Source organism: Ranitomeya variabilis, chromosome 3 (genome assembly GCF_051348905.1).
Source record: "Ranitomeya variabilis isolate aRanVar5 chromosome 3, aRanVar5.hap1, whole genome shotgun sequence".
NCBI lineage: Eukaryota > Metazoa > Chordata > Amphibia > Anura > Dendrobatidae > Ranitomeya > Ranitomeya variabilis.
The window spans coordinates 446,952,613-446,975,442 of record NC_135234.1 but is presented as its reverse complement, the minus strand read 5'-3'; the positions used below and the strand labels follow the sequence as shown (position 1 = coordinate 446,975,442).

The 22,830-nt window shown below is 41.8% G+C and overlaps 1 protein-coding gene across 2 annotated transcripts in view; it reads right to left on the bottom strand.

Moving 5' to 3' along the window:
• Positions 1 to 22,830, bottom strand: part of ATP2A3 (ATPase sarcoplasmic/endoplasmic reticulum Ca2+ transporting 3) — a 324,456-nt gene that overhangs the window by 52,788 nt on the left and 248,838 nt on the right. For both annotated transcript variants that reach the window (XM_077296494.1, XM_077296493.1), the window contains exons 16-17: positions 2,911 to 3,113; positions 578 to 663 (exon numbers count right to left, since the gene is read on the bottom strand). In XM_077296494.1, the coding sequence (XP_077152609.1) occupies positions 578 to 663; positions 2,911 to 3,113 (289 nt within the window). The remainder of the gene's footprint in view (positions 1 to 577; positions 664 to 2,910; positions 3,114 to 22,830) is intronic.

Here is a 22,830-nt window from a genome sequence, read left to right as displayed (position 1 = left end):
TTCCATGTTCTAACAATTCCTGTGAAGCACCTGAAGGGATAACAAACTTCTTGAATGTGTTTTTGAGCACCTTCAGGGTTGCACATTTTAAAACGGTGTAACTTTTGGATATTTTCGGTCATATAGACCCCCCAAAGCCACTTCAAATGTGATGTGGTCCCTAAAAAAAAAAAAATTGTTGAAAAATCGCTGGTAAACTTTTAAGGCTTACAATTTTCTAACAAAAAAAAAATTCTGTTTCAAAAATTGTGCTGATGTAAAGTAGACATATGGGAAAAGTTACTTACTAACTATTTTGTGTGACATATCTCTGATTTAAGGGCAAAAAATAAGTTTTAAAACTGCTAAGATTTCGCCAAATTTCAGCTTTTTTTCCCACAAATAAACGCAAGTCATATTGAAGAAATGCTACCACTAACATGGAGTACAATATGTCATGAAAAAAACAATCTCAGAATCAGCAGGGTCCATTCAAGTGTTCCAGAGTTTTTACCTCCTAAAGAGACACTTGTCAGAACTGTAACATTTGGCCTGGTCACGAAAGGGGAGAACAGGCTTGGGGGATGATTAAACTCACCAGCTGATAGAATGTGATCTGTGGTCCATCTTCATCATACAAGAACCACCATGTTGCAGCACCTACAGTGGCAAAGCCAACATAGACTGTGGCGAGAAAAGAAAGCGCATTAGTGGATATTATGAATGTGTAGATAATTGCAGATAATTAGTATTTTTGCTCACTTCCTTTTGTACATCATAATAACTATTCTAATAAGTTTACACATTGCAAAGGTGTCCATACATTAAACTACCAACCAAACACTTGCTCAAACAAGAATTTTTAGGTCAACAAAGGACAAAAAGGCATAAGCCACTTTAAAACCCACCTGAAAACATCTTTTCTGGAAAGGATTGTGTCCAAACTGATTTATTCCCCGACACCATCACATTTCATGCTACTTTCTGAGCCTATCCCTAGTATGGTCCTGCTACAAAGTATATAGTTTCTGCACTTTTCTGCCTGCTCAAGTACCCACCCTCAATTTAATTCCAAAATCTCTTGGTTTCACACCATATGGTACCTCCATTAATCAGAATCTTAGTTTTCTTTCTCTGTCTGTCTCAACCTTTATCTTCCCTTTTAGGCTTGGAATGGTTATTTCAAATCATTAAGCCCTTCATGACCGGAGGTATTTTCATTTTGCGTTTTTTGCTCCCCTTCTTCCCGGAGCCATAACTTTTTTATTTTTCGGTCAGTAAGGTAATGTGAGGGTTTTTTTTACGTGACGAGTTGTACTTTTGAACGACTCCATTGAATTTAACATATCATGTACTGGAAAACGGGAAAAAAATTTCAAGTGAGGTGAAATTGCAAAACAAAAGTGCAATTCCACAATTGTTTTTTGTTTGGCTTTTTTACTATGTTCACTTATTGCTGACCATTATGATTCTCCAGGTCATTACGAGTTCATAGACACCAAACATGTCAAGGTTCTTATTTATCTAAGTGGTGAAAAAATTCCAAAGTTTGTTAAAAAAAATAAAAATTGCGCCATTTTCAGATATCCATCGCGTCTCCATTTTTCGTGATCTCGGGTTGGGTGAGGTCTTATTTTTTGCGTGCCGAGCTGACGTTTTTAAAGATGCAATTTTGGTGCAGATACAATACTTTGATTGTCCGTTTTTACATTTTAATGCAATGTTGCGGTGACCAAAAAAACGTAATTCTGGCATTTTTACTTTCTCGCTACGCAGTGTAGCGATCAGGTTAATTCTTTTTTATGTTGATAGATCGGGCAATTGTGAACGCGGCAATACCAAACATGTGTATGTTTGATTTTTTTTTTATTGTTTTATTTTGAATGGGGCAAAAGGGGGGTGATTTGAACTTTTATATTTTTTAAAACTTTTTTTTTTTTTTTACTTTTGTCATGCTTCAATAGTCTCCATGGGAGACTAGAAGCTGCCATAACCCGATCAACTCTGCTACATACAGGCAATGATCAGATCGCCTGTATGTAGCAGAATTGCTGACTTGCTTTAATCGCCGACCACAGGCGGCACTCATAGCAATCCGGCAATGACAACCATAGAGGTCTGCTGGAGACCTCTGGTTGTCATGGCAAACCATCGGCAACCAGCGGTCATATGACATGGGCACTGATGGGCGGGATTTCCAGCACGCTTGCAAGAAGCCATTGTTAAATGCCGCTGTAAGAGTTTGACAGCATCATTTAATGGGTTAACAGACACGGGTGGATCACGCTTCCACCCGAGGCTGTTAGCGGCATATGGCAGCTGTTGAAAACAGCCAACATGTGCCGGAAAAGATGTGGGTGTCCAACATCGGTGTACTATTATGCCCGAAGTCGGAAAAGGGTTAAAAGGAATAGGTCATCCCCTGGACAATTTTGACCTATTACTATGGGGATACAGGTAATAGAATGATTAAAACCTGTATGCCTCAGCTACGGTGTAGATCTTGAGAAATTAATTTATAATGTTGTATGTTAATGATTTCTTCCAGGCTCTGGGGCGTGCAGTGCCTGAAAGAAATCACTGCCTCCTGACTTCATTATAATGGTACCCCCCTCCCACTGACCTGTTCGGTGATGTAATCCCATGCATGCGCTATGCCTGCGTGTGGTTACAAAAACCCTGTCCGCCCTCCTATGGGCAATGTCTGCATTTATCTTCTGCGCAGGTGTGGTGAGTCACAGCTCAGTAGAAGACTCGCCGGCGCCTGCACAGAAGATCAATGCAGACATTGCCCACATTAGGCCAGAAAGGGTTTGCATAACTGTGCGCGTGCATAGCGCATGCATGGGAAACAGCGCCATACAAGTTGCTCTCATTGTATGGGTGGGCAGAAAGTGTTCTGAGAAAGATAAGAGTGTTTTGAGAAAATACCTCCAATGGCCAGGTATCTGAAAAACAACCATCCACTGATAAGTGGTTCTCGAGGATTACGAGGTTGCTTGTCCATGATGTCAAGGTCAGGTGGGTTAAATCCCAGAGCAGTTGCAGGTAAACCATCAGTGACCAAGTTAACCCAGAGAAGCTGAACAGGAATTAGGGCTTCAGGCAGGCCAAGGATAGCAGTAAGAAAGATGCTGAAAGACAAAAAAAACACATTAATATGCATAGAAATCTGTTTTATTTCACGTTTCTATGTAAAAACCTGGAGTGTAGCAATCCGTTTGTCTTTGGGTGAATGCTTAAAATAGCAATAATTGCAAAGACAAATGAGGAATTAGTATACGGTATTTTTTTTAGGAATTTACAAAGGTGCAAAACCTTTCACTAGGATACAGTTTTAAATTATATTGTCCTGTGTAAACATTTTGAAAAAAATGCTACAAAGTATGAATGCTTTAACAAGTTGAAGTGATGATGGTTTACGTGATTAATAGTTTATTTTTATCAATTAACCCCCGGAGCTTTTTTCGGTTTTCATTTTTTGCTCCCCTTCCTAGAGCCATCACTTTTTTATTTTTCTATCAATATGGCCATATAAGGGTTTGTTTTTTTGCGGGAAGGGTTGTATTTTGAACGCTACCATTGGTTTTATCATGTTGTGTACTAGAAAAACGGGAAAAAAATTCCAAGTGCGGTGAAATTGCAAAAAAAAGTGCAATCCCACTTGAAAAGTGCTGACTGACCTGCCATAAAGATTCTACAGGTCATTACGAGTTCATAGACATTAAACATGTCTAGGTTCTTTTTAGCTAAGTGGTGAAAAAAAATTCCAAACTTTGTTAAAAAAATAAAAATAAAAAAAACCCTACAAGCTGCCACAACCAGATCGGCTCCGCTACATAGAGGCGATGTTCAGATCACCTCTATGTAGCAGATTTATTCACTTGCTATGAGCGCCTAAAATACTTGCACAGTTTGGAAAATAAGATGAAAGGCAGAGATAGACTGTTTCTGGTCAAGTATCAGGACAAGCAGTGAGGCCATGTGTATTTTACAGATGTAATGTGTTGTAGAAGTTATCACAAATGTGGCACATGAATGGCACATACCATTTTACCTCCAGTTTTAAACTACATATTAGCTCATTCTTGCACTACACACCAAATTATCAAACTGAAAAACTTGAAGAAAAACATGCTGATGGGATGCTGTAAATTGTATGCATTTTTACACTGTCTTCACTTTAAAAAATATTGTGAAAAAAATTCTATAAAATGAGTCTCGTTTCTTTGGCTGTGTGCACACATTGCGTTTTTTTCTGTGTGGATTTGTGTCAAACCTGAAGGGTTTCCTGAAGCCAGCAAAGTGAATGAGAATCCTGAAGTCTCATGCACACTATGCTGATTTGTGACTTACAGATTAAGGCTATGTGCACACGATGCGGATTTGCTGCGGATCTGCAGCGGATTTTTCCGCGCAGAAATGCTGCAGATCCGCACTGTGATGTACAGTACAATGTTATTCAATGGGGGAAAAAAAGCAGATGGTGCGGAAAAATCAATGCGGAATTGCTTCGGATTTCAAAGAAGTGCATGTCACTTCTTTTGTGCGAATCTGCAGCGTTTCTGCACCCCTCCATGTTAAAATTCCGCAGTGGCAAAAACCGCAGAAAATCCGCATCAATTCCGCATAAAAAACGCACAAAATCAGCATAAAAACCGCGGCTGCGGATTCTCCCAGGATATGCGGATTTTGTGCAGAAAATTCTGCACCTCTTTTACTACATGTGCACATAACCTTAGTGCAGATTCAATCTGCAACATGTCAATTGTTTCATGTTTTTTTTTTACTCATTGACTTCAATTAAACCAGTAAAAAACGACTATAAAAATGCAGGTGTAAAAATGATTGCGTATTTGCTGCGTTTTTGTTCCATATACATAATGCGTAAAGTATCTATAAATAGATATTTACAGTGGCATGTCAAAGTTTGGGCACCCCTGGTCAAAATTACTGTATGTACAGGGTGGACCAAAAGTAGGTGGACAGAAAATAATAACATTTATTTAAATTTACATATAAAATTATATTTACTAACACAAGCATAACATTGACAATTAAATTTTATTCTGCACAATACTACAAAAGCCCTTAAATTTTATCAACGCAGGTGCTCAAACTGTTTTCCATCACAATTTGCACAGCCTTTTACGCTTCAACAAACATTTTTGCACAAGTCTCTTTGGGTAATAATTTCTTGAAATGCATCTCTTATGTAATTTTTCAAATCACTGACACTTTTTGGTTTTTGACTATAAACTTTGTCCTTGAGTACTCCCCAAAAGAAAAATCCATTGGGGTCAAGTCTGGTGAACGTGCCGGCCAATCAAGTGGGCCTCTTTAGGCAATCCATTTATTAGGAAATGTTTCATCAAGATACTCGCGGACTACTCTTTTTTTTTTTTTTTTTTCCAAATATTTTTATTAAACATTTTGACAATTTTACAATATGGGATAAGGGGAGAAAGGGAAAAGGAATGGGGAAAGGGAAATAAAGGGAAAGAAAACCCCACACGCAGTGGGGTTTGAAAAACAGGCATTCGAAAACAGACCAAAGTATAGTTGCTTAAATATACTACACATATGAAACTTACCAAAAAAAGAGAAAAACAAGTAATAATTATTCTAGCATTATATGAAGTAGCTATAAATTTTAGCAAGGTAAGATGTTGCTTAAAAGCTAGGCCTAGCAGTGAAAATAACGGTACACATGTCGAATATAGAATAGCCTAAGCTTAAAGGGAAGGTGCCATCAAAAAAATTTTTTTTCCAGCGATTGAAAAAATGTAAAGAATTAATGTTTACATTTTCTTAAAAAATATTATCATTTGTTTTTAATTTAGTAAAATATGAAAAATAATTTTAAAAGGTTTGGCATTTCCACTTTTAAACACTAGGGGGAGCAGCTAATGAAATTTGACAAAAACCTAGTGTACAACTAGCTCACATTACTGCACTGCAGTAATTATGGGCTGAGTCTGCTGACGTGTGTGATGTCTCCTCTCCTTCCCTTCTAGGTGTTTGCTAGGGGATGAGAGGATTCAGGAACACAGTGTGCAGCCATTTTGTTGGTGACTGCAAAGTTATTCTGACAAGTAGACAGTCACCGAAGATGGCAGGCAGCAAGGATTCTGGGAGATATATGGTGGAGGGAGCAGGGTGACAGCAGCACAGAGTATTTCAGGAGAGCAGTGTGCTGGTCTATGGGGGGCACCCTGTTTGGTGCGCAGAGCAGCCAGGGGTTGTACATAGAGCGCTGTCTTTTATACACATGGATGGACCGTCTCCTCAGAAATCCAGGAAACATTTCTGCTGATTGATGGCCTGTTCTGATCCAGGCTTTGCATGCAAAGACCCCATTCCCCTCCTCAGATCCTGTCCTGGCGATGTGTGAAAGCGAGGTGACAGGCGCAGTCCGGGGTGATGCTGGAAAGGAAATGTAGCCATATAGTAACGATAAACACGAGACCCCTCTCTTCAGCTGCCTTACCAGCCCTCCCCTGAAGGCACCTAACTGGAGGTCATGCTGCCCCCTCTATTACCCCAGACCCACGTGCAGCTGCTCAACCGGAACCACCCTAGATTTGGTCCCCTTTCTGCAGATAATACTTCCATAGTGTTCTCACATAATACCGCCATATAGATCACTCATAATACCGCCGTATAGAGCACACATAATACTGTCCTATAGTTCTCACATAATACCATCGCAAATAACGACGCCAGAGTGTTCTCACATAATACCGCCATATAGAGCACACATAATACCGCCATATAGAGCACACATAACACCGCCATATAGAGCATACCGCCATATAGATCTCACATAATACCGCCATATAGAGCACACATAATACCGCCATATAGAGCACACAATACAGAGCACACAATACAGAGCACACAATACCACAATATACTTCACACAATACCGTCATATAGATCTCACATAATACCACCAGCGTTCTCACATATCGCCATATAGATCACACATAATACCGCCATATATATCAAACATAATACCGCCATATACATCACATAGTACCGCCATATACTTCTCACATAACGACGCCATATAGATCTCACATAATACCGCCATATAGAGCACACATAATACCGCCATATAGAGCACACAATACCGCCATATAGAGCACACATAATACCGCCATATAGAGCACACATAATACCGCCATATAGAGCACACATAATACAGCCATATAGAGCATACCGCCATATAGATCTCACATAATACCGCCATATAGATCACACATAATACCGCCATATACATCACATAGTACCGCCATATACTTCTCACATAACGACGACATATAGATCTCACATAATACTGCCATATAGAGCACACAATACCGCCATATAGAGCACACATAATACCGCCATATAGAGCACACATAATACCGCCATATAGAGCATACCGCCATATAGATCTCATATAATACCGCCATATATATCAAACATTATACCGCCATATATATCAAACATAATACCGCCATATACATCACATAGTACCGCCATATACTTCTCACATAACGACGCCATATAGATCTCACATAATACTGCCATATAGAGCACACAATACCGCCATATAGAGCACACATAATACCGCCATATAGAGCACACAATACCGCCATATAGAGCACACAATACCGCCATATAGAGCACACAATACCGCCATATAGAGCGCACATAATACCGCCATATAGAGCACACATAATACCGCCATATAGAGCACACATAATACCGCCATATAGAGCACACATAATACCGCCATATAGAGCACACATAGTACCGCCATATAGAGCACACATAATACCGCCATATAGAGCACACATAATACCGCCATATAGAGCACACAATACCGCCATATAGAGCACACATAATACCGCCATATAGAGCACACATAATACCGCCATATAGAGCATACCGCCAAATAGATCTCACATAATACCGCCATATAGAGCACACATAATACCGCCATATAGATCTCACATAATACCACCAGTGTTCTCACATATCGCCATATAGATCACACATAATACCACCATATACATCACATAGTACCGCCATATACTTCTCACAGAACGCCGCCATATAGATCACACATAACGGGGGAGAGGACTGCATAGGAGAGGATTAGATACACAGCTCAGCACAGTATCACACAGGAAAGGATTAGATACATGGCTCAGCAGTCAGTATCACACAGGATAGGATTAGATACATGGCTCAGCAGACTATCACACAGGAGAGGATTAGATACACAGCTCAGACAGTATCATACAGGATAGGATTAGATACAAGGCTCAGCACAGTATCACATAGGATAGGATTAGATACATGGCTCAGCAGACGGCATCACACAGGAGAGGATTAGATACACAGCTCAGTCAGTATCACACAGGATAGGATTAGATACATGGCTCAGCACACAGTATCCCACAGTAGAGGATTAGATACACGGCTCAGCACAGTATCACACAGGGTAGGATTAGATACAAGGCTCAGCACAGTATCACACAGGGTAGGATTAGATGCATGGCTCAGCAGACAGTATCACACAGGAGAGGATTAGATACACAGCTCAGCAGAGTATCACACAGGAAAGGATTAGATACATGGCTTAGCAGTCAGTATCACACAGGATAGGATTAGATACATGGCTCAGCAGACTATCACACAGGAGAGGATTAGATACACAGCTCAGACAGTATCATACAGGATAGGATTAGATACAAGGCTCAGCACAGTATCACATAGGATAGGATTAGATACATGGCTCAGCAGACGGCATCACACAGGAGAGGATTAGATACACAGCTCAGTCAGTATCACACAGGATAGGATTAGATACATGGCTCAGCACACAGTATCCCACAGTAGAGGATTAGATACACGGCTCAGCACAGTATCACACAGGGTAGGATTAGATACAAGGCTCATCACAGTATCACACAGGGTAGGATTAGATGCATGGCTCAGCAGACAGTATCACACAGGAAAGGATTAGATACATGGCTCAGCAGTCAGTATCACACAGGATAGGATTAGATACATGGCTCAGCAGACTATCACACAGGAGAGGATTAGATACACAGCTCAGACAGTATCACACAGGAGAGGATTAGATACACGGCTCAGCAGACAGTATCACACAGGATAGGATTAGATGCATGGCTCAGCAGACAGTATCACACAGGAGAGGATTAGGTACACAGCTCAGCACAGTATCACACAGGAAAGGATTAGATACATGGCTCAGCAGTCAGTATCACACAGGATAGGATTAGATACATGGCTCAGCAGACTATCACACAGGAGAGGATTAGATACACAGCTCAGACAGTATCACACAGGAGAGGATTAGATACACAGCTCAGACAGTATTACACAGGAGAGGATTAGATACACAGCTCAGACAGTATCACACAGGAGAGGATTAGATACACAGCTCAGTCAGTTTTCACACAGGAGAGGATTAGATACACAGCTCAGTCAGTATCACACAGGAGAGGATTAGATACACAGCTCAGCAGACAGTAACACACATGGGAGGAGATACACTGCTCAGAGTCAGCACCACAAGGGATAGGAATAGATTCCCTCTCCCCCTCCCCACTGATACTTACGGCTCCCTGCTGAGTCCTTTCTTCTCCCTCCCCTCCTTGGTCTTCTCCTCCTCCTCCTATAGCTGCAGGGCTCCTGCGATTATCCTGGTAGCTGGAGCTCACAGCTGCAGTGTGAGCTCCAGGAAGGATGGCGCTGGTCTCCTGCCTCTGCCGTGCTGTGGACGGCTCAGGGGGCGTGGCCAGACCAGAGCAGGGAGCAGCTTATAATGGTAGGTATAGAGTCGGCTCCCGACCGCAGATCTCTATGCCCTGGGCTGCCGTAAATGCAGAGTGTAAGTGACGTGCAGCTTCACTTACACTCCTGCAAAGCAAAATGGCGGCGCCCAGTGGCTTAAAAAAAAATTAATAATAAAAAAAATGTTAAAGTTAAAAAAAGGAAGTTTGTATGAAAAATAATTGTTTATATAAACAATTATTTTTAATACAAAAAATAAAATGCGGCACCTTTCCTTTAAAAAATAAAAGAAAAAAACAATATATACATAATGCTTACGAGTAGAACAAAGAAGTAGGTTATAAAATAGCGTCAATATCTAGTTAAAATATACAATGCTCAGTAGTCTTAGTATACTAAATTAGTAGTCCGTGACAAAAGTAGATTAAAAAGTCGTATAAAAAAAAAATAATGCCTGTAACAAGTCCGAGAGTGCACCCGACACTCCAAAGACCTAGTGGAGGAAAGTTCGGTTTTGATCCAAAAAACTGACAAGTAAAAAAAAAATAATAATAAATTTAAACTTTGAAGTGGAAATAAATTGTTTCAGTTAGTCAAATGACTAAACGTTGAATAGTTGTTGCATAATAATCCAGAACAAGGTCTGTCAAATTGTAGAGGAAGAATTAAAAGCGGCTTCGGAGGGCTTGATTCCAGTACATTTTAAAAATTCAATACCCTCGTCCGGAGAGGAAACATGAACAAATCCTGACGGAAGCCTCACCCGGAGAGTTGATGTTTTAGTCCAGGTATAAGAGAGGCCAGCTCGGAGTAATGAACGAGTAATATGAGAAAAAATTCTCCTGTTTTGTAAAGTGACTTTTGATAAATCCTTAAAAAAAGACAGGTGCTTATATGGAGATGAGAGGAATCTGGGAATCTTTGAAATACCCAAGAGAGCGTTCCTCACCCAGTTTGGGTAAAAAGTAACAATCACGTCGCATGACAAATCCTTGGAAAGAGTAGGCGGTCTGCGAATTCTAACCGCTTTTTCTATCAGAGGGCCTTCGATAGAGTTAGGAAGTAAGTTGGAAATCATTGATGTTATATAGCTCTTCAACTGGGAAGCCTGAATCGTCTCTGGTATGCCCCTAATTTTGATATTGTTCTTCCTTCTGAAATCTTCAAAGTTGGCCTAGTTGATCCATTTTTCCTGAATCTTCTCCAACGAATCTGAGGGTTTAGAGATGGTTTGGGAAACATTCTGTTGATTTTTATTGCGTTCGTATTTATGTGCAGATGAGTCTTGGTCAAAAGAAATTCCGGTAGATATAATAGGAGGGTTTGTCTTAGTGACTGATTCAACGGAAGTTACTATCTCTTGAAAAAGCTTTTTTATGAAAGCTTGGGATGCCTTTGAGTTAAATGATTGTTTAGGGTCAGAAATAACATCCCCTCCACAAATATTCATAGTGGTCAAAAAAGCCTTAAGAAGATACACCATAAACCCCTCGGGTTGGATCGTCATCAGATGCTGGGATCCCATCCAATTTTACTAATGCAGGGGAAGACTTTTTTAATCTGCGTTTTTCAGGCTTTTTAAACGGTTCACAAGGAACCTCATTAGAAGAAGAGTAACTGGAGAAATTAACCGTATCATAGCCAGTAAGAACCAAATCATCACTATCCATATATGACTCCTTTGAGTCTGATCCCTTTGATCCCTCCAAGGATCCATTAGAGCTGCTGGATAAGTCAGTCATTACGCCCTCTACTTCTCCCCCCTCCTGCTTTTTCCTGGAAGCTACGAAACTATTAAGGGAAGTAAAAAGGGATTCATAGTACTCCGTTTTGGACTTGGGGTCGTCCATTGTAATCTTTAGACCCTCAGGTTTTTCATCTAGTAATGTTTCTTTAAAGTTCCCTTTTTGTGAGCCTCTGTAGTAATGGCAGGAGGGGCTTATTACAATGGGGTTATGGTTTAATTGCATATCATAATTCCCAATAGTGCTGGTAATTCCAGTAAACCCCCCCGCGGTGTAATTACATGGGAAAGATTTTTCATATGGATTGGGATGGTATGTGACATTGCTTACCCACTCAGTAATCCTTTGTTCCTCTCCATTTTTAATTCCTGATGTAGCATTGTCCTCTCCCTTAGCTGCGCCATCTTCTTCTTTAACCGAGTCCCCTCGGTTCAGCGTCTCTTCACTCCGCTCCATGTGCTGCGGCGCTCCCTCCTGTACTTCCGGTGAGAGGCTCCCCCGACGCGATCCTGACACCGCTTCCCCAGCAGGGAGCGGCTCTCCTTTCAATGATCCCTGGTATGCGGTCTTAGACTCTGTGTCGCTCCGGGTCCCGGCGGCTGTCAAAGACTTCGGCACGAATTCCTGTGCGCTGCAGTTTAATCTACTCCCCTGGACTTTGCTGAGCGGCTGCAGCTTACCGGGCGCCGGCGGAGGATGAATCACTCCTTTGTTCACAGCTGATGCCTGCTTCATCCCGGCGCCCGGTTCCACCGCAGCTCCCTGCTTCTTACCGCTGCCACTTAGCAGTGACAGCGTCGCTGAGAGGGGAGCTTTAATGCCGGTCTGAGTCCCTGAGGTCCGCTGTGTACCAGAGGTCCTCTGCTTCACGGGGGTCCGGCAGGGAGTCGGTTTCAAAGGGGCAGGTCCGCCATATTTTCCTCCATGTGAGGGGATCGCTCCTCCAGAGCCACGTATGCCTCTGTGTCCTGGAAGGGTGTTTCTCCTTCCCGGAATGGGTCCATTCTTCTTGCGATCGGTTCCAGGCATATTCAGGAAGGCTTTTGGACCCAAATAATCCACTTTTAGTAGCTTTTAGTTGCTTGGATCTGGGAAATTACAGGAGCTCCTGTAACACAGGTCAGCTCCTGCTCCTGTGCAAACCACACCTCTCGCGGACTACTCTTGAATAATGTGGAGGGGCCCCATCTTGTTGGAAATAAAGGTCATTTGAATTAGGCTGTTGCTGTAACTGGGGAACAACTTGATTCATTAGAATTTCAAGATACTTATCTCCTGTGACTGTTCCATAAAAAAATAAAAGGTCCAAAAACACAAAAACTTGAACTACCACCCCAAACATTGACACCAGGCTCATTTAGTTGTTGCTCTAATGTTAAATGCATGTCCTTATTATACCAGTAAATACAAATTATGTCTGTTAATATGGCCAGATAATTTGAAGGAAGCTTCATCACTTCACATAATGTTATCTAAAATTACTGGATTTTCTTCAATTTCGTTGAGCATAATCTCACTAAATTGCAGCCGCCTGTCTGGATCATCCTCCAATAAACCATGAATTAGACGTGGACGATAAGCTTTCCACCCAATAAATTTCAGGATTCGCATGATGGAAGCTTGTGAAATTCCCAATTCTAAAGAGACTCTTCTGGTGGACTTTTTTGGACTCTGAACAAATATTTCAGCAACAAGTTGTTTATTATTTTCTGTACAGGCTGTTTTGGGTCGACCAGTTTTTGGCACATTAAGGATTGAGCCAGTGGCATCGAATTTGTCACGAATGCAGTAAATGGTTTGTCTCTTTGGGGCTAACTGTTTCAGCATTTTGAGATTTCCAATACTCTTTAAATACAAATCAAAGAAAATGGATTTAATTATTTGCCATTATGGGTTATCTGAAAAGAAAACAGATTTGGGGGATATTTATCTGTGAAAACTGGATCTGTGAAACTGACTCAGTTGTCCTTAGCAACCAATCAGATTCCACCTTTCATTTTCCAAAGAGTCTGAAGAATGAAAAGTGGAATCTGATTGGTTGCTAAGGGCAACTGAGTCAGTTTCACTTTACACCATGTTTGATAAATCTCCCCCTTCATAACCCTATTACACATGTACTGTCCACCTACTTTTGGACCACCCTGTATATATTAAACATACACACACACACACACACACACACACACACACACACAAACACCCCCCCCCCCCCATCGCTTACATTTAAAAAATTACAAAAAAGATAAATGGGCAAATAGGCAAAAGTCTGGGCACCCTTGGAGGTTTGTGTGCTCAGATAAGGTCTGAAACCTTGGTCAAAGTTAATTAGTCTGTCTGGGTTATGGTTTGTTCACCACCATCGTTAGGAAAGACCAGGTGATGCAAATATCAAATCTCCCAGCTTTATGAAAATCCAGCCTACTCTAACCTTTGACCAAAAACAGCAGCCATGGGTTCTTTTAAGCAGCTGCCTAGCACTCTGAAAGTGAAAATGTTGGCGGTCCACAAAGCTGGAGAAGGTTATAAGAAGATGACAAAGCATTTTCAAAATGCGCTTTCCTCAGCTCAAAAAGTAATTAAGAAATTGCAGTTAAGAGGAACCGTGGATGTCAGGATAAGGTCTGGAAGACCAAGCAAAATTTCAGTGAGAGATGCTTGTCGGATTGCAAGAGAGCTAAATCAGAACCCCTACTTGACTTCAAAAAGATTTAGCAGATCTGAACAGTAGGACAATGTACCACAACTCCAGAGACACCTGCACAAATATGGCTTTCATGAAAGAGTCGTCAGAAGAAAACCTCTCCTGCATCCTCACCATAAAATCCAGTGTCAGAAGTATACAAAAAGAACATCTAAACAAGCCTGATACATTTTAGAAACACGTCCTGGAGACCGATGAAGATAAAATAGAGCTCTTTGGCCACAATGATCAAAAGGTATGTGAGGAGAAAAAAGGGCACATAATTTCAGGAAAAGAACATCTCGCCAACCATTAAGCATTGGGGTTGATCAATCATGTGTTGAGGTTGTGTTGCAGCCAATGGCAAGGAGAGCATTTCACAGGTAGAGGGAAGAAAGGATTCAATGAAATGTCAACAAATTCTTGATGCAAACAACACCATCTGTATAAAAACTAAAGTTGAAAAAAGGATGTCTTCTACAAATGAATAATGATCCTAAACACACATCAAAATCCACAACAGACTACCTCAAAAAGCTCAACCTAAAGGTTTTACAATGGCCCTCACAGTCCCTTCATCTGATCATCATCGAAAATCTGTGGCTAGACCTCAAAATACCGGTGCATGCAAGAGGAACCAGGAATCTCACAGAACTGGAAGACTTTACCGTACCTCTTAAACAAGAATTGAAAGACTCTTGGCTGGCTACAAAAAGCGTTTTGCAAGCTGTGATACTTGCAAAAAGGGGGTGTTACTAGGTACGAACCATGCAGGGTGCCCAAACTTTTGCATCAGCCCATTTTCCTTTTTGTAATTGTTCAAATATAAAAGATGACATTATATTTATTTTTTTGCCTAAAATAAAAAAGAAAATGTGTCATCTTTAACTGTAGGCCTTTTAGAGATCATTTCATCTTCAACTTGCTTAACTGATCACAATAACAAAGTTTGAGCAGGGGTGCCCACCCTTTTACATGCCACTGTATATACATAAATAATATATATACATACATAATAAATAGAGATAGATATATATCTATCTTAGGGTGACAATGCGTTCTATGGAAAAAAAATAAAATTAGTTTTATTCAAAGTCTCACTCCTTGTTAAAAAAAAAAAAAAAAAAAAAAGGATTTGGTACAGTGTTATTTAGTTGAAAAAAAATATTGCTCTCAGTAGGACAAATAAGATCATCTTGTAGTTACGATACCTTTTAATTGGTAACAAAAATAAAAAATTATGTTCCAAGACAAGCTTTTGAGACTTATTATAGGTCTCTTCCTCACAGTATAAGGCCATGTGCACACGTTCAGTATTTTTCGCGTTTTTTCCGCGTTTTTCGCTATAAAAACGCGAAAAAAATGCCAACATATGCCTCCTATTATTTACAGTGTATTCCGCATTTTTTGTGCAAATGTTGCATTTTTTTCCGCGAAAAAAATCGCATTGCGGAAAAAAAAGCAACATGTTCATTAAAAATGCGGAATTGCGGGGATTCCGCACACCTAGGAGTGCATTGATCTGCTTACTACCCGCACGGGGCTGTGCACACCATGCGGGAAGTAAGCAGATTATATGCGGTTGGTACCCAGGGTGGAGGAGAGGAGACTCTCCTCCATGGACTGGGCACCATATAATTGGTCAAAAAAAGAGAATTAAAGTATAAAATAGTGATATACTCACCTTCGATGGCCCCCGGAGTGTTCCCGCCTCTCACCACTGCATGCTGCCGCTTCGGTTCCTATAGATGATGTGGTTCAGGACCTGCGATGACGTCGCTGTCTTGTGATTCGTCGCGAGACCGGTCATGTGACCGCTCACGTGACCGCGACGTCATCGAAGGTCCTGAACCACACCATCTAGGAACGGACGCCGCTGAGGATATCGGCCGTCTGCAGAGGGTGAGTATAACCATTTTTTAATTTTTTTTATTATTTTTAAACATTCTATCTTTTACTATAGATGCTGCATAAGCAGCATCTATAGTAAAAAGTTGGTCACACTTGTCAAACACTATGTTTGACAAGTGTGACCAACCTGTCAGTCAGTTTTCCAAGTGATGCTACAGATCGCTTGGAAAACTTTAGCATTCTGCAAGCTAATTACGCTTGCAAAATGCTAAAAAAGACGCGAAAAAAAAAAACGCAAAAAAAAAATGCGGATTTCTTGCAGAAAATTTCCGGTTTTCTTCAGGAAATTTCTGCAAGAAATCCTGACGTGTGCACATACCCTAACAAAGTTTCTGGAGAAACACAAACCCCCCTTCCCCCCCCCAAAAAAAAACAAAAAAAACACCACACCAAACAGAGGTATGGCATAATAAATAGACATTTAATTAAGCAAACAGCTCAGAGAATGAATCCTTAATTGGATTAGATAAATGGTGTGAAAGCCTAGTCCCAATATCCAAGTAAGATCAGAGACCTGGTGTCCTCACTGTCTCTGGAGCAGATTCCTCAGATTCTGTAGTGAGTCATAAACCCTCCTGACAGATTTCGCCCCGTGTGGAGGGAATCAAAGACTGTAATAAGTTTGTATTTACAAACCTTCGATGTTTTGTTTTTTAAAGTTACCCTTTTAACCCCTTAACGACCGCCGATACGCCTTTTAACGGCGGCAGTTAAGGGTACTTAAACCACAGCGAAAAAGTGAATAGCGCCCCCCAGAGTAGGATTTTCTCTGGGGTCTCTGTTACCGGGGGTAGCCGAGACCCCAGAGAACATGATTCGGGGGTTTTTTACCGACCCCCGGGTTGCGATCGCCGGTAATTAACCATTTACCGGCGGACGCAAACCCCCCCCCCCAAAAAAAAAAAACGCGATTTTCCATTTAATTTCTCCGTCCTCTGATGTGATCGCACATCAGAGGACAGAGAAATGGGGTCCCCGATCGCCCCCTGATACTCACCTGTCTCCCCCGGTGCTCCTCGTGGCTCTCGATGGGCGCCGCCATCTTGTTCCGGCCAAAAAAATGGCGGGCGCATGCGCAGTGTGCCCGCTGGCCAGCACCCGGAAGATCTTTGGGGTCTCGGCTGCCGGGGGTAGCCGAGACCCCAAAGAACATGATCGGGGTCGGTTTTTACCGACCCCTGTTTTGCGATCGCCGGTAATTAACTGTTTACCGGCGACCGCACAAAAAAAAAAAAAAGCGATGTAATCGCACATCAGAGGACACAGAAATCGGGGGATTCGGGGACCCTGTTATACTTACCGGTGTCCCTGGGTCCTCCTGTGTCCCCTCCTGGCCGCCGGCTTCTTCCTTCGGTAAGAAAATGGTGGCCGGCAGCTAGAGGAGTTGGGGCTAAATTTAGGGTTAGGGTTGGGGCAAAGGTTAGGGCTAGGGTTGGGCCTAACGTTAGGGTTAGGGCTAAATTTAGGGTTAGGGTTGGGGCTAAAGTTAGGGCTAGGGTTAGGGCTAAATTTAGGGTTAGGGTTGGGGCTAAAGTTAGGGTTGGGCCTAAAGTTAGGGCTAAAGTTAGGGATAAGGTTGCGGCTAAAGTTAGGGTTAGAGTTGGGATTTGGGTTAGGGTTGGCATTAGGGTTACGTTTGGGATTAGGGTTAGGGTTCGGATTAGGGGTGTATTGGGATTAGGGTTAGTTTTGAGGTTAGGGTTGAGATTAGGATTAGGGGTGTGTTGGATTTAGGGTTCTGATTAGGGTTATTTTGGGGTTAGGGTTGTGATTATCGTTAGGGTTGTGATTAGGATTATGGATCGGGTTGGGGTTAGGGTTAGGGGTGTGTTGGGGTTAGGGTTGGAGTTAGAATTGGGTGGTTTCCACTGTTTAGGTACATCAGGGGGCCTCTAAACGCCACAGCCAATTTTGCGCAAAAAGTCAAATGGTGCTCCCTCCCTTCTGAGCTCTGCCGTGCGCCCAAACAGTGGTTTACCCCCACATATGGGGCATCAGCGTACTCGGGATAAATTGGACAACAACTTTTGGGGTCCAATTTCTCCTGTTACCCTTGTGAAAATAAAAACTTGGGGGCTAAAAAAATACTTTTTATTTTCACGACTGCATTATAAACTTCTGTGAAGCACCTGGGCATTGAAAGTTATCACCACACATCTAGATAAGTTCCTTGGGGGGGTCTAGTTTCCAAAATAGGGTCACTTGTGGGGGGGTTTCTACTGTTTAGGTACATCAGGGGCTCTGCAAGCGCAACATAATGCCCGCAGACCATTCTATCAAAGTCTGCATTCTAAAATGGCGCTCCTTCCCTTCCGAGCTCTGCAATGCGCCCAAACAGTGGTTTACCCCCACATATGGGGTATCAGCCTACTCAGCATAAATTGCACAATAAACTTTGGGGTCCAATTTCTCCTGTTACCCTTGTGAAAGTAAAAATTTGGGGGTGAAAAAAAAAATCATATTTTTTCCACAAAAATGATCTTATTTTCATGGCTCTACATTATAAACTTCTGTGAAGCAGTTGAGGGTTCATAGTGATCACCACACATCTAGATAAGCTCTTTGGGGCGTCTAGTTTCCAAAATGGGGTCACTTGTGGGGGGTTTCTACTGTTTAGGTACATCAGGAACAATGCAACATGACACCCGCAGACTATCCCATCAAAGTCTGCATTCCAAGCGGTGCTCCTTCCCTTCCGAGCCCCGATGGGTGCCCAAACAGTGCCCCACCCACATATGGGGTATCAGCGTACTCAGGACAAACTGGTCACCAGATTTTGGGGTCCAATGTCTCCTGTTACCCTTGAGAAAATAAAAAATTGCAGGCTAAAAAATCATTTTTGAGGAAAAAAAAAGGATTTTTTATTTTCATGGCTCTACGTTATAAATTTCTGTGAAGCACTTGGGGGTTTAAAGTGCTCACCACACATCTAGATAAATTCCTTAAGTGGTCTAGTTTCCAAAATGGGGTCACTTGTGGGGGGTTTCTACTGTTTAGGCACATCAGAGGCTCTCCAAACGCGACATGGTGTCCGATCTCAATTCCAGCAAATTCTACATTGAAAAAGTAAAACGGCACTCCTTCTCTTCCAAGCTCTGCGTTGTGCCCAAACAGTGGTTTACCCCCACATATGGGGTATCGACGTACTCAGGAGAAATTGCACAACAACTTTTGTGGTCTAATTTCTCCTGTTACCCTTGTGAAAATAAGAATTTGTGGGCGAAAAGATCATTTTTGTGTAAACAAATGCGATTTTTTATTTTCACGGCTCTACTTTATAAGCTTCTGTGAAGCACTTGGGGGCTCAAAGTGCTCACCACACATCTAGATAAGTTCCTTAAGGGGTCTAGTTTCCAAAATGGTGTCACTTGTGGAGCGTTTCCACTGTTTAGGCACATCAGGGGCTCTCTAAACGTGACATGGCATCCGATCTCAATTCCAGCCAATTCTGCATTGAAAAAGTCAAACGGCGCTCCTTCTCTTCCAAGCTCTGCGGTGCGCCCAAACTGTGGTTTACCCCCACATATGGGGTATCGGCATATTCAGGAGAAATTGCACAACAAAATTTATGATTACATTTCTGTTTTTACACTTGTGAAAATAAAAAAAAATGGTTCTGAAGTAAAATGTTTGCAAAAAAAGTTAAATGTTCATTTTTTCCTCCATTTAGGCACTCCTATTCCTTGGTTCATTGGCAAACCCAGATGTCCACATCAATACTCCAGTGATCAAGAAACGTGTGCACTGCAACCCTGTGGTGCCCGGGTAGGTTCCCAAACAGTTATTGATACATGAAATATAACCCGGCACTCAACTTAGCGGTGAGGAATAGCAGTAGATTTATTGATCCCAAAATATAACAAAAGACGTTTCGGTCCCAGATCAGGACCTTCATCAATCACAGTAATAATGGGTAAAGTTATACGAGTAAAGAAATGCAATGAAGGGAGGGACGTAGCCTGTGCCCAGAGTGCTGCCGCGGTGTCCACCACTCCAGCAGTGGACGCCGCGGCAGCACTCGGGACACAGGCTACGTCCCTCCTTTCATTGGATTTCTTTCCTCATATAACTTTACCCATTATTACTGTGATTGATGAAGGTCCTGATCTGGGACCGAAACGTCTTTTGTTATATTTTGGGATCAATAAATCTACTGCTATTCCTCACCGCTAAGTTGAGTGCCGGGTTATATTTCACACATCAATACTCCAAGCGCCTACCATCGGGCCCGATGGATGGCCAAAGTGACACACTATGAAGATCTTCACGTTTCGTCACCAATTTCAGTTAACTTTGACAGAGTTAGAAAATCTTAGTAACTTTTTCAGATCCCAGCCACATCGCCTCAAAATGACTTGACATTACTGCAAGAACTCACAGCATACAAAAGAATCAATACGAATGTTGTGGAGGCAGAAATAAAAACGTTCAGACACCTGTGGTACCTCAGTGAGATTATGGTGGGTCTGGATATTTTGGACAGTGAGGTTCCAGTCACAGAAAAGAATGAGAAAGAAGGCAAAGATGTCTGCTCAACTCTTGGGCAGCTTGCCGAAGACCTTGTGTCACACAAGCAGCTTTATCACTTCATGTCGTCCAACAACAACAACAAAAAAAAAGTCAGATTCACTTGAAAAACCAAGATGTTCTTCATAAAGATCCTGGTCTGTGGCACACTAAAGCAAGTTACATCGATGCATCTTCAAAAGTTGTCAGATTGAAAATCGTGAATGACGCCGCCGAATGCTCCATTGCACTCATGAGTACATTCAATCAGTCACTGAGCACTCAAGAAGACCACAAACAATTTATTCTCCAGTGTGTGGAGAAGCATCGCCATCACTATCCTGAACCACAATGCGCATTTTATTAAAAAAAGTGAAACTGTGACACTACTGTGAAATTATACATTTACTTTGATGTAACATTTATTACAAATAATTGTTAGTTTTGTGATGATTGAGCCACCATTAAACAAGGTTGCAATGTTACGAAATTATGTGTATGTTACAATCACACCAAAGAGAATTATTCCCAGGGATGAGACCTAAAAATTTGCACAAAAAAGTTGTGACCATCACCTCTATCTATCTATAAGCGTGCACCGGTTATGCGCCTTTCATGTGGGGTTTATTGTACAGTTTTCTAAGAAGGTAATTGAAAAAAACGACATGGAGACGGGAACTACGTCAGATTCGGTGAACCATGTCAGACCTGCTTGGGAATTTATTTGTTAATAAACTGGTGAATAAGGTAAAGTGTAGAGGAGTGTTTATTTAAATAAAGTACTTTTTGTGTGATTTTCCTTTTTATTACTGTGTTAGTAATGAAAATGAGGTGTCTATTAGGCTACTTTCACACTAGCGTCGTGTGCTGCACGTCGCTATGCGACGCGGCGGCGCACCGACGCTAGCTGTGGAAGCGCCGCACAACGGGGGCTGCGGATGCTGTTTTTTCAACGCATCCGCTGCCCCATTGTGAGGTGCGGGGAGGCGGGGGCGGAGTTCCGGCCGCGCATGCGCGGTCGGAAAAGACTGGAACGACGCACCAAAAAACGTTACAAGCAACGTTTTTTGGTGGCGACGGTCCGACGCAACAGTCGCACGATGGTTGCGACGTGTGGCAATGCGTCGCACTGCGCCGTTAATAAAAGTCTGTGGAGAAAAAACGCATCCTGCAAGCACTTTTGCAGGATGCGTTTTTTCTCCAAAACGGATGCATAGCGACGTGCAGTGCACGACACTAGTGTGAAAGTAGCCTTAGACATCCCCCCAACAACAGGGCTTGTTGTCAGCTGTATTTAGGAACACTTCACAACTGACATCAACCCTAAGCACAAGGCCAAAGCACCAGGAAGAGCCCAGAAGCAACAGAATTTAAGCATTTAACCCCTTCCCGCCGCGGCCATTTTTCGTTTTTCGCTCCCCTCCTTCCCAGAGCCATAACTTTTTTACTTTTCCGTCAATATGGCTATGTGAGGGCTTATTTTTTGCGGGACGAGTTGTACTTTTGAACGACACCATTAGTTTTACCATGTCTTGTACTAGAAAATGGGAAAAAAATTCCAAGTGCGGTGAAATTGCAAAAAAGTGCAATCCCACACTTGTTTCTTGATTGGCTTTTTTGCTAGGTTCATTAAATGCTAAAACTGACCTGCCATTATGATTCTCCAGGTCATTACGAGTTCATAGACACCTAACATGTCTAGGTTATTTTTTATCTAAGTGGTGAAAAAAATTCAAAATTTGCTAAAAAAATAAAAAAAATGTGCCATTTTCCGATACCCGTAGCGCCTCCATTTTTCGTGATCGGGGTCGGGTGAGGGCTTATTTTTTGCGTGCCGAGCTGACGTTTTTAATGATACCACTTCTGTGCAGATATGTTCTTTTGATCGCCTGTTATTGCATTTTAATGCAATGTCGCGGCGACCAAAAAAACGTAATTCTGGCGTTTCAATTTTTTTTCTCGCTACGCCGTTTAGCGATCAGGTTAATGCCTTTTTTTATTATTGATAGATCGGGCAATTCTGAACGCGGCGATACCAAATATGTGTAGGTTTGATTTTTTTTTTAATTGTTTTATTTTGGATGGGGCGAAAGGGGGCTGATTTAAACTTTTATATATTTTTTATTTTTTTCATATTTTTAGAAACATTTTTTTTTAACTTGTGCCATGCTTCAATAGCCTCCATGGGAGGCT